The sequence below is a fragment of the Mycteria americana genome, chromosome 10, assembly GCF_035582795.1.
Source record: "Mycteria americana isolate JAX WOST 10 ecotype Jacksonville Zoo and Gardens chromosome 10, USCA_MyAme_1.0, whole genome shotgun sequence".
Taxonomy (NCBI): domain Eukaryota; kingdom Metazoa; phylum Chordata; class Aves; order Ciconiiformes; family Ciconiidae; genus Mycteria; species Mycteria americana.
Window position 1 is genome coordinate 16,011,288 of NC_134374.1, and position 12,567 is coordinate 16,023,854.

At 35.2% G+C, this 12,567-nt stretch overlaps 2 protein-coding genes across 6 annotated transcripts in view; both read right to left on the minus strand.

The window, feature by feature from the left end:
* Positions 1–1,402, minus strand: part of IL13RA2 (interleukin 13 receptor subunit alpha 2) — a 31,869-nt gene extending 30,467 nt beyond the window's left edge. For 2 of the 4 annotated variants that reach the window (XM_075512964.1, XM_075512962.1), the window contains exon 1: positions 1,189–1,402. The gene's annotated coding sequence lies outside the window, so the exon portion shown is untranslated. Of the gene's footprint in view, positions 1–654; positions 895–1,188 lie in introns of those variants that run through there. The other 2 variants (XM_075512963.1, XM_075512965.1) reach the window with 2 other exon arrangements.
* Positions 1,403–6,866: 5,464 nt separating this feature from the next.
* LRCH2 (leucine rich repeats and calponin homology domain containing 2) overlaps positions 6,867–12,567 on the minus strand; it is a 51,911-nt gene continuing 46,210 nt past the window's right edge. For both annotated transcript variants that reach the window (XM_075512923.1, XM_075512921.1), the window contains 2 exons: positions 12,234–12,311; positions 6,867–11,581 (listed from right to left, as the gene is read on the minus strand). In XM_075512923.1, the coding sequence (XP_075369038.1) occupies positions 11,462–11,581; positions 12,234–12,311 (198 nt within the window). In that variant the 3' untranslated portion in view covers positions 6,867–11,461. The remainder of the gene's footprint in view (positions 11,582–12,233; positions 12,312–12,567) is intronic.

The window sequence follows — 12,567 nt, forward strand, 5'->3', positions numbered from 1 at the left end:
AATTTATGCAAACAGAACTCTTAAATTTGCAATGAAAGAACTTTGAACAAAATGTTAAAGCAAGTTATCAAAAGAGCACAGGTCACACTGAGCCTGCATGATAAGGCTGTTTCTAAGCCACTAGTAAAAGTTAAAAATTGGCACAGGGAGCTTTGAAGTTCCCAAACACAAAAATAAGGCTTGATGATGCCATATACAGGCAACACTACAATACCGGATAAACAAGCAAGCATGGGACTGTTCAGGAAGGGCAAGAAAATTGAGTAACAAATGATGCTTGATTCATTGGGCTGCTCCAAGAGTAATAATTATCTACTACCTCTCCTTTTGCAATCCTTAGTTTGCAAAGACAGGAGGAAGGAAACCATTTGACAATTCCCCTGCCATTTCACCAGAAACAATATATCATCAAACTGATATTCCCAGCAAACAGAAGTTTATGTTGCTTGAGCCAAAAAAATCACAAAGTTATCACTGTTGGCAGAAGTATCTCCATTTCATCATTGTATAAATGTCTTACTGGAGAAAGAACAGAATGAACTTACCATTTCAGTACACAGCAGAATGTGCAAGCTAGACACATCACCCACTGATTAGTGGAGGAGAATAGCTTTAACATAAACATTACTTGTGACCAAATTCAATAGTACTTACCCATTTCTAAATGATATTGCAGAAAGTTTTCAGAGCTAGTTATCCTTCCTTTTGCTTGAATTTCTTAGGGGCTGGAGAATACATGGAGTGTGGGATGGTTTGTCCTATCAAATATTTTTTCAGAAGTTCATGCACTTCGAAGCTTATGCTAGGAAGCATAGTGTTTGCTGTTGCTTTACTTCTTTTTTTCTTCTTCTGATTACAGAAGAACAGGAAATTCTGGAGATCAAAAGCAAGTGGCTGAAATGAACAATGTCTCATCAGCTCATTAATTCATACCTGTCTATCTGGAATGTCATATTCTTATTAACATAAATTAACATTTACACTTAAGATATCAGTATTTCTCACTCAAGCTCCAAAAGGATTTCAAAAAACCACTAACCTTGGAGCAGAAAGATATCTGTAAATGCATTAGGAGAAAAAGCAGTGGACCTCTTTGAAATGCTGAAGAGCAGGAAATGTAACATAACTCTATCTAACAGTTTCATGGAAGATGAAAATAGTAGCATGCCATTTAATGAGACAACTTACCACTGGCACTGGGGCCATCTCCTGTGAAAGGATGAGAGTAAGGGAGAAGATGGTCCTCTGGAAGGTTCGCACCTTAAACTCACCAGAGCAGTCAGCCCCAAGACCTCTGACAATCAATCAGCTTCAACAGACTTTATATACAGAGGAATGCAATGCCATGTGCAAGTGGGATGGAAAGATAAAGATGAAGATGCAAGAAGTGGTGGCCTCCTGCAGTCCCCATGCTGATATGAGCTTTCATAGTTGTGTGCTAGGGTGGTGGTAACAATATATAGTCCCACAGATGCATTCTTAGATATGAACTTAGTTTTCCTTCCTCTTATGGATATAGTAGTAGGTGTGATTCTTTATCACGGATATTGCAACAGAACCAGGTATGTAAGCAGAGGCCCTACAGGATCAGCTAACACAGAACACATGGTTTTCTCTGGGTAAATCGTTTGTCATTTCTCCAACTTGTGATTATTGATCTAGAGATCACACACACACACTGTACCTACCTGTATGTATATATGAAAAATTGTATGAATTCTGGTAATGAAATAATTATAATAAAGCCACAATTATAATACTCCAAAGATAGATGTTTATTGAGTTGCTGAAAAATACAAATATTCCAGGAAGTTTGTCACATTTAAATGTTAGCTAAAAAAACTACAGAAGTTCTACATACAGTCTAGTTGTTCCACTTCCCCACTATAATGAAAACTATGGTAAGATGATACAAAGTCAAACCTTTAACAATCACCTGCAAATTTCAGAAAAGTTAACGTTCTAATTCTTCTTATATTGCCCTTACTAGTAGCTATAACCTATTGTGCTGAGTTATGTATCATTCAGTCCTGAAGGCAAAGTGTTATAGCTGTGTGTGAAAACTAGACATTCATATTATAATCTACTCTTTGGCTATATAATCAGCATATTATTAGAATGAGATTTCCATTATTAATGAGGCCTAACTAATTTAAACCACAAATAATTACATACACATTTTGCAAATAGGTTTAAACTGCTAAAGTAATTGCAACATTAAGCTTCAAACTTTTTAAAAAATACTCTTGGAAGGGTTCTAACAGCCATTTGAGTGATATCTATAGCCACTCAGAGTAGGAGAATTCTGTGAAACCATGGATGAGTTGAAAGTTTTTTGTTTGTTTTAAAACCTCTCATACAGTTTCCACAAACTAAGAGTATCAGAACAGTGATGCTAGCCTGGGGCACTGTAATTATATCCATCACTGGTGTAGACATATCTTAATGAGAGAGGAAAGTTAGAAGGCTACAGTCATAACAATGAAACTTAACCAATGCAAGCCAGCAGCTGAAGACAGCAAGATGTATGACTGGTCTATAAGCAGGACACTGAAGAGAGACTGTAAAAGCAGACACAGCATGAGAACATCCATCACAGGTATTTGACAGACTATGGAGGGAGATGCAGATTTCAAGCTTTAACAGAAAACAAAAAAGTTCTACTTAGCATTAGTTCACCATCTTTGACTTAGGAAATAGAAGCCGAACAAGCTCAGTGTGACATGTGAAAAGTCAGTGCAGTCAGCAAGACCTATATGGACCGAAGAACTGCTCCTGAAGAATCACTGGGTGGAGGAAGCACTGCAATAAAGATCTATGAAATGTATTTAGTGTCCTTAGTTCTCAAAGCCTGCTGGAATCAATGCAGCCTGCCAGCAACAGACACCTTTACCAAGGCAGGTGTTGTAAACTATCTACATTTTGTTTACAGCCAGAGCCTGCCATTTACAAAACTTTTAACACCTCATGACTCAGTGAAAAAAGTCCATGTCTGAGCCATATTGTCCACAGCTGATAATCTAAATATAAGAGAACATACTTGTTTGTGGCACCCTGATCAAGTGTACCAAGCTCAAATAAAAAAAAATTACACTGCAAAGCTTCATGAATTTTACATTTCTCTCAATACATGTGGAAATCACAGATTTTTTTTTTTTTTTCTTACAACACTTTCCTTATTTGACAGTGACCTTCCCCATGAAGATGACCCAGGACAGACAGGAATCTCATGGTTCGTGGAGTCCAGCCTGGAACAGAGGCCTCTGCACATGGTATCATTCCCCTTGTAGACCTGAAAGGTCTTTTCATAAAAGGAAAGTTTTCTTTATAGCTGGAAACTGAACAATAGACTCACAGAACATTTCAACCACAACCCCCTCATTGATAACTGCAAAAAAGTTCCAACTGTTTAGATGCCTTTTGTCAAGGGATGGTGTTCACTTTCTTTGTAATGCTGATCCTCAATTTCTGCTTTATAGTCCCAAACTATGCTTCATCAGGAAACCAATAACAGCTGGGTGCCTGCAGGTGCAGAATGAAAAGTCTCACAGGGAAAAACATCTCTCAAAAGAGAATATTTTACTTTCAATATTCAGGTCTAATTTGTCCAAATAATAAAATTGTCCAGATGTTTAAACAAACAAGAAGAAATTAAGGTAAAATCAGTTTCATCGTATAGAATTCTATTTTAACCTACATTTGAATAACCTAACTTAACTACAGCTACATGAACTAGCAGTTCTGTTTCCCTAATGCTGGATCTAGCAATTAATGACTGCAAACCACACAAAAGCTGATCTGTGCTATTGCCAGATCCAACCCAGGGAACAGAAGGCAAGCAGATCACCTCTATCAGTAGAAGTTTCTGTACTGGATTAAGCTTATTATTAACAAGATTCAAAAACCTATGTTGTTCCAAATATATATGCTGTAAGACATTTTGTGGTTTTCACGTTGTGTAAGATGGGAAAGCATGTAAATGTATAAAGACCCTGCTACAAGTGAAGGCATCTTTATCTTCATGTATTCTCACCACCGATGTCCCTGTTGGTCAAAACCAAAGTCCTAACATACTTCATATGTAAAAGTGTCCTATATTTCCCTGGAATAAGAGTTAAATTTTATTTTGTTTGTCACTATAAAAGAACGTATTTCCTGACAAGTAATGAGGCAGGTCACTTATCTATCAAAATAGCAACACAGACATTTGCAAGAACATATAACACATTCTCATTATTTACTATGAATATATAAAAACTGAAGTGAAATCAAATTGAATAACTTGACTACATGAAAGTTATGAAACAGTTTGTATTTTATACACAGAGTATGTACACTGGTTTTGGAAATGTGGGTTTTATGCATGCAAGTTTAATACAAAAAAACTATTTACAAAAAACAACAGTAGGAATGTTTTTCAAAAGAAACATGTATGTTAGAAGCTCCAGCAATAATGGAAGTCCTGAAAAAAGACTTAATACAGTATTGTATAAGTAGACAATCTTCAGAAGTCTGCAAGATGCACTTTACAAGAACATGAAATGCAAAATGAATTAAAATGCACTATCAAAGATGTTGCAAGTATGTACACGATTTAAGCATCTATTTTTAAATGATCACTCTCCAACTGTGCCTCAGAACTACTTCTGTCATGTCCTGCACACATTTACATACTGATCATTTGGTTACATTGTGTTTTCTGAGTTTTATAATCACGAGTTACAAAATAACTGAATGATCACCGTCAAGCAATCACATTTTCCTTGTTCTACACATTACATAATAGTAAAAAGTATTCACATTATTCCCAACATAATCCAAACAAGCCTTTTGCAATGCCTGTGTATGCCCCTTGTGGGAACCAAAACCTTGCATCACCTGCTGGTGTAACAGACATGAACAGTTGCAGCTAGGAATTCCCACAGTTGGAGCAATGCTTAATGTAACACATTGATTCAGTAAACACAACTGTATTAACATTTGCATGTGAACAGCATGATCTTGCACATGCTCCATAAAGGGTATTAATACTGAACAATGGGAGTTCCCATGCCAGGAGTGGAATGATCAAATCCTAAACAAATATAGCAATTCTGGAAAGATTTCACTGGTCCATTCGTATTTTAAAATGAAACAGAACAAAAAAGTATCCTTGTGATTATTTCCAAGTATTTCACAATGTGCCCTCATAAAACCATTGTGAAAAAACTGTTACGTTTGCCTTACTTCACACAATTTTGAAAGAAGTAGGAAATCCTCATCAGTGCCAAGAATTCATTTTAAATGACTGACTTCATGTTGTAGCTCAGTTACAAAACTATTAACAGAAATTCTGGTTTCACTGAAGTCATAGAATCATTCAGGTTCGACAAGACCTTTAAGATGGAGTCCAACAGTAAACCTAACACTGCCAAAATGGAAAGTTTCCCAAAACAATTAAATCTGCTGTCAGTTTAAGCTATTCTTCTCCTTTAATATTTGCTAAGATACTAAAGTAGTCCTAGAAAGACTTTTTGGTTTTGTTTGGTTTAGGATTAGGTTTCTAAAATATGTATGGAAAACCACATTAAAAATTCTTCTTTGAAAATGCAGTTGGCTATAAAACATTTGAACTAAAAATGACTGATTATGCCATTTTTATAATAACTTGTATTCCTTCCACATAAATTAATCAAGTAGCTTACAGCAATTTTGCCTCCCTTTGCCTCCCATGTTAAAAAAAGGGGAAAAAAGGTCAAAAACAATGAGGGAACAAATATTGCATATAGCCGCAATTTTAAGGTAATATGTTGTCAGAATTTTACTATGTTAAATACTTAAAGACAAATAAAGGAAAGCAGCATCTTATTATGCAAGAAACACAGGAGCCTGAACTGCTCCTGTGCAGCGGCAAGTTTAAACTAAAATTCAGTTAATTGCATATGTTCTCTATTTTAACAGTCAAGATCAGCAGAAATTTTATTCACAGGAAGAGAATAATTTTTTACCTTCATATTTATTTTACCAAAAAGATCTGTGCAATAAGATTCCCAACTAAAAAATACAGTTCACCTTTCCTTCCATTTTTAAATGAATTACATCTATCCCACAGTGTGTTGCATATGGAACAAGAAACAGTATTACTGTTTTGATCCACCCATGTGAGAGGACAAGTGACACACTAACCTCTTCAGAGTCATGGTGCAATTTTCAATCAATGAAGTTCTGTAGTTCCTAGAGCAAGCTTCCTCTCACTACATCATTCTTTGCTGGTGGAAGTTAAATATTGGTAAACATCTACTTATCTATTACTCTCAAGTAAAGTTATCGCTTTCCTTAGTGTTTTTATTCAGATTGCAAACATCTGTTTAAAAGAATTCCGCAGCCTATGCAGGAGGTGGCAGCAGCATGAAGCAAGGAGGCGTTTCCTTCAGAAGTTGCACCATGCAGGCCAATCTCATCGTTACAAAGCCAGAGGGTAGTGCAAATGCCACCAGAGAATGGCACCCTACCCAGGGCTTCGAATGGGCAATGTTCTCTGCACATCAGCAATGCTTTCTGCAGCACTGGGATACAGCTATCCAAAATACACAGTCTTCAGGAAAACAAAGATGCCAAATCTCTTGTTATTGTAACCTCTGGAAAGCTCCATGTACTTCAGGATCTGCCTCCCTCAGCATGAAGTAGCTACAAAACATCTAATTCTTTCTCTACTAAATCTAAAGGCTTTTTCATTGTGAAGTGATTCAACGTGAAATCAACTCGGAGCACCCTCTCCTTGGAGAACTATACTTTGCCTTTCCCGTTCCTGGTCTTAATGACTTTTCTTTTTTTTTTTTTTTTTTTAAACTCCAAAGAGTCACCTGTAAACAGGAAATATTTCACCAGTTTTTCAAGTAGAGGTCACTGTTTAATATGATGTACCTTTGAAAGAAACACATACATTAGCCTGACTTAGCGAGGAAAAGAGAGAAATTTGATTTACCAACACAAAATCATCTCCTATCTGCAGAAAGTGCTAAAAACTCCCACAAGTTGCTTTCAGTTGAAATCAGCTGAATTATTAACATGCTTTATCTCTGCATTGGTATGCAGACCGATTCAGAGACAAACAGGCAGACTACAGCTGTATTAGATACACAGCTACCTTTCATACAAACATTTAAGAAATCAAAAGTAAGAAGTGCCAGAACTTTGTCCTTCTCTTCAATACTGAAAAGACACATGGAAATTTGGTTTTAGTGAAAACAGATGCCTTTTCATTTTTTAATTTGGCTACAGATTTATGTCAAAATCTGAGAAGACTGCCGCTAAACTATAAGATATTTGAAAAAGTTCTTAGTGCAGTAAATAACTGATGGTAGTCCTCACCTGCAATTTTTTTGGTGACATACCTTCCCATAGTATGAAAGCTGTGCTTCAAAGTAATGTTTCCTACTGTCTTAATACTGCATATGGCAAATCAGAAAATTTGTATTAAATAAACGAATCAGTACAATACTTCACAGCGTCCTTTGACGTACTAGAGATCACTATTTTTAGTCAAGAATTTGACACTAAAGCTTTGCTGGTGTCAAACAAGTTTAAGCCATGTTTGCTATGGTCTCCAGCTCAGGCGTTCCATAAATGAAAAAGGTGAAATCTTTATTGAAGTCAAGAGCAAAACTTGCATTGACTTCAGTGAAGCTAGGATTTTACCCAGAAATTCTTATGATTCATGTCATAGTTATTGTTTCAAAGGTATTCCTCCATATTTTATGATAATTTTAGTTCTTGGTTATATTTTCGAAGGCCTCAAGATACATGGGTATAGATGGTTTTCTGCATCCCCAGTGGTGCCCCAGCTAGCACACTGGATTAGCAGTATTATATAATAGATGCGAAGCACTTTGAGATACTGTGTGGGAAGTCACCACACTTTACAACAATTATTTTGATGCTACTGCTTTAAGATGTCACAATATCTGGGACATTATTGCTTACATGAAAAATCATGTGCGACATGCTGCATCCAATGACAAAAAAAATAGAAAAAGATACACATGACCAGAAGCCCTGTCAGTATGTTGATTCACTCTGTAATTTAAAGTTCATACCACATCATTGCAGTAACTTTGTATAGCATTCACAATAACAAAAGCACCCTAGTTATCTCTTAAATTTATTAGGAAAACTTAATGCAGTTTCCTAAAGCTTTTAATGTTTACTTTTCTTCATGTCCAAAGTAAAAACTGAGTGACTACAATAGGAATTCATCAGGCCTCTGTTTTTAACCATCCTATCAGCTGTACCAAGTATTAAGTAATGACATTGCATCCTAAACAAAATAGAAGAAGGATATCTCAAACATACTAAAAGTTGGGAGCAGGGATTCTGGAATCACAGTAGCTCACCAATGCCACTGGCGCAATTTCTTTAAAAAAAAAAAAAGTAAAGAGGAAGGAAGCAGCATGCAGTAATGAACAATGTGAAGTCACTAGATCTGTGAACAAACAAAAATAAATAAGAAGATGCTGGGAATCAAACGGAAAGGGAGAAAGGGGATAGTAGGCAAATTCTTGTAGAATTTGGGGAAGACAGCAACAATTCCACAGGCTGCTTTAAAATTAAAACTTAAAATTCAAAACTTTTTTAGCATCTTTTTTGCAGTTGCTCCTAAAAAAATCATGATGGGAACAGCCAATGTTAGCAAGGCTTTAGATTATTATTATTTGTAAAAGCAGCTAAAAGAAAGATGAGAAAAGATTTATCCAGGCACAGTGGACCTTTTCTCAGATTGCTCCTAAGAATGCTTGAAAGCCTGAATTTTTGCAATGCTAAAAAGGAAGCCCTAGAAGAATCACGATTATTCTTCCCCATAAGCATGAAGGCCATAATAATTTCCAATGAATGGCAAAGCAAGACTGTTTCTACCAAGTTTGTGGGGAAGAACTCCAGACTAATTATTTTAGTAGTTTTCAACTTCAGAGATACAGTTTAAAATGAGTACATTAATTTCACATCCAGTTTTCAAGTTACTTAGGAAATAAGCTAAGCCTAAAAAAAAAAACTGGTAAGCATCTGGCATGCTATATCAAGGGAATTCTTAATGTTTACACTCTGATATAACTTCATAAATTTAGTTCTAGTAGGAAGTTACTTTAAGATCAGAAAACATATTTAAATATGACAATGAAATAGTAGTGTAGATCAGTTTAAGCCAGATAACTGAAAGTGACAATTTACAGTTAGCAATTCTATGGCTAACACACTGAAATAGAACTTTGTTGTTGTTGTCATCAAATACCACAGCAAGGAATTGAAAGACAATGACTTATTATTTTTGAATGGTTGGGTTCTTCAAATGTAGCAGACAACAAGCATTTTGCTTAATGAATTCTATTACTTTTTCATTTTAGTCTTAGCATGACTTCTCAGATACTGCCTTTAATGAAAAAGAGATCTAACTTGTTAAATGAGTATTAGGTGAAAGATTTAAAAAACAATTAGAGAAATTTGAAATACCGTATTTCAAAGGTCAAAGCAATCCAGTTTCCTTAAACAAGTATTTATGTAACCTAAGCTTTATAGCTAGGACTTGGCAAATTAAGTTTTACACCAGCCATTCCATGAGCTGTATTTTAAGAAAACACTATATAAGTTGTAGTGGCTTTTAACCATTACACATGAATCAGCTTGTTTAAATGGATTTTAAAATAATGTATCTTTTAAAGAAAATCTTGTAATCAGAAAAATGTTATTTTTCCTCTCAGCTATTGATTTTAAGGACTATAGTAAATGAAGGAGTAAATGATACCCCTCCCTCATTCTTTTAGGAATTATATTACGTGGGGTCTTGATCAATTGGAAAGAAGAGTTAAATCTTGTCACATGCTTGGCAAACATATTCCTCAATTGAAATTAACTTAGCCTGAAACAGAAAATCTGACAGAGCTTTTTTTTTTTTTTTTTTAAATTGAGCTACCTATTCATGAAGAACAAACTAATGCAAACAGATTTATTACTAAAATTATGAAATTATTTGCAACTTGTTTGGAGAAGAACTCAACTCAACTGTGTATGGTTTCAGAATGTTCTCAAAACACCAAGATTTTGTGCAGAAGCAAACAAATACATAAATTCAGAAGTTTCAAAAAAAACACCATAGTGGAAATTTTTCTTTTTCACATTTATCCAGAAAAGTCTAATGTCTCAGCACAGTGACATTTGTACAAACTGATGTGTGCTATGCCACACTTGTGTAAATTACACAATAAATCCCATAAACACTAAAAAGATAAACACTGATATTTCTCAACTAAATTATGGATATACCTGTTGTAAAAATGTAATGTGAGATCAGGAGCAATATTACACAAAATCCTGAAAGTCACAGCATAAACCTGAGATTTTGGCAGTTTTATCAAAATGTCCTAAACGACTCTGTATGCATCACTAGTCCTCATGTCTTACTCACCATGTATATTTGTTTGTCCCAAACAAAGAAAAGTAGACAACTTATTTTCGTCCAACAATACATTAAACCAAAAGTGATTAGGTATTATCAAATTAAATATCATAAATAAAAAGTATTTACAGTATTTTCTAATTATTAGACAACAAAATAACCAATTAAATTGTGCAACAAACTTAAAACACCCAACATCAAAAATGTGAAGTATTACTTAAATCTTCACATAGTGATTTTACAAAAAAATATTAAAATATTTAAAAATTTCATTTTATCTATTTTAAACAAAGAAATTTCAAAAATGTTTAAGACTATTAAGAGTTATCAATTACACAGGCACTTCACATGTAAACAATCTACAGTACAACTGAAAAAAAATATTTGGCACCAACCTAGAAGACTGGAAAAAACTAAATAAAACGTGTCCTTTTCTCATTGTACACTGTTTTGTGTAATCACCATACACTCAGACTAAATACTGGCAATGTTAGAAGTGTGTAAGTAACAATCAGGAGTGCAAAAAATAAAGAATGCAAATATTTAAGCTTTCTGAGTGAAAGTGGATTACAAGTGATCAGTCACTCGCGTTTTTACCATCATACCACCGCTACATTTTTGTCTTACCCTTAAATCAAATTATTGACTTGAAAGATGAAAGGGGGGGGCGTGCTTTGTACTTCTAAAATAATTCAAACAACATTTTCAATGTAGGAAAAGAAATCCAGCATTTAACTGTAACACTGAGATGTTAAATGGCAGCTTTTCACTTAAATTAACTGGAAAGAGAACCTGATGCTACCACAATCTCTTTGTGCATCCAATTACAAAAGAAAAAAGGAATAATTATGTTCTTTTAACTGTCAGCTGACTCCAAGGTTTTCATGTACAACTCCAAAGTAAGGCTCTCTACAGCATCTGGACAGATACTAGTTTTTGATGGCTTGGATGTTCCCATGTAGGAAGCTGAACTGCCTCAGAGCAATCCAAGTTAACAGACCAAATGGTAAGTTGTCTAGCTTCCAAGAAGTCATGTCACATGGAGGAGAGCTGAGATACTTTCAACATTGGCAATTCAAGCAGAGCTTGAACTGTGAGGCCGACCTTCACCAAACCCCTTTCCTCCAGAATGTGATGAGGCAAGCAAAGTCTCTCCTGCAAAATAAAGCAGTACATGTATCAAGTTTCCTTCATTTTTTCCCTCAAGGTGGGTAACAAATGCATTCTCTCTGAAGTCACACATACATCACTATAAGACACTTGCATAGAAAATGTCTTTGGCCTTACATTTTGCATGTGGTTCTCTACAGTAACAGAATGGTCAGAAACTAATTATATCTAAGATCTGTTTAAAGTGGTAAACTATGACAACGTCAGAAGATACATAAAAGACTGCTAATTTCATAAAGCCAAAGACTGTTTCTTTTCATAAGCAGAGCAAGAAAAACAGGCTGATGGGTACTGCTGGCCCAGTGGCCAACTTCCCCCTTCCTTATTACCAATTTTTCCCTTGGGAAAGTGCTGATAGACTGGGTCCTCAGTAATGAGCCACTACCCAAGAAAGATGATAATTTATTTTAGAAGGAGGTCAATATTATTTTTACTATAAGGAACTGACTAGAAACCCATAAAGTAGCTTCCTCACTTTCATGCCACAAACAGGACTTCTTTTCATATCTTCAAGTTCCTTGGTCAGTGTTATAATCACTATTGCTCCCTGAATTGAGCCCCCCAAAAAACCAAACTTCATTATTTGCTGACATTTTCTGCGGTTATTAAAAGTAAGTCAATAAAGCGATTAGTATACCTGTGGAACGCCCAATTTTTTACAAGCATCAAGAAAGTTTTCAACATTTCTTCGGCACTTTGCCATACTGAGTTTAGGCTGTAAAGACAGGATGTTAGATCATCATACATTCGTCAAGGATTGTATATTTCTGATGCACATTCAGTAACAGTTACTAAAACGCAAAAAAAATTCCATGAAGACTCAGTATATGAAAAATAGCTCTTAAACAAGGCTCAGAAGTTTAGTTTAATGCTTCTTGCAGGAAAAATTGAAGTGAGGAATGTAGCCAATTAATACAGTAAACATGGTTCATGATGTTTTGGTATTGAACTTCACATAAGATGCAACAAAA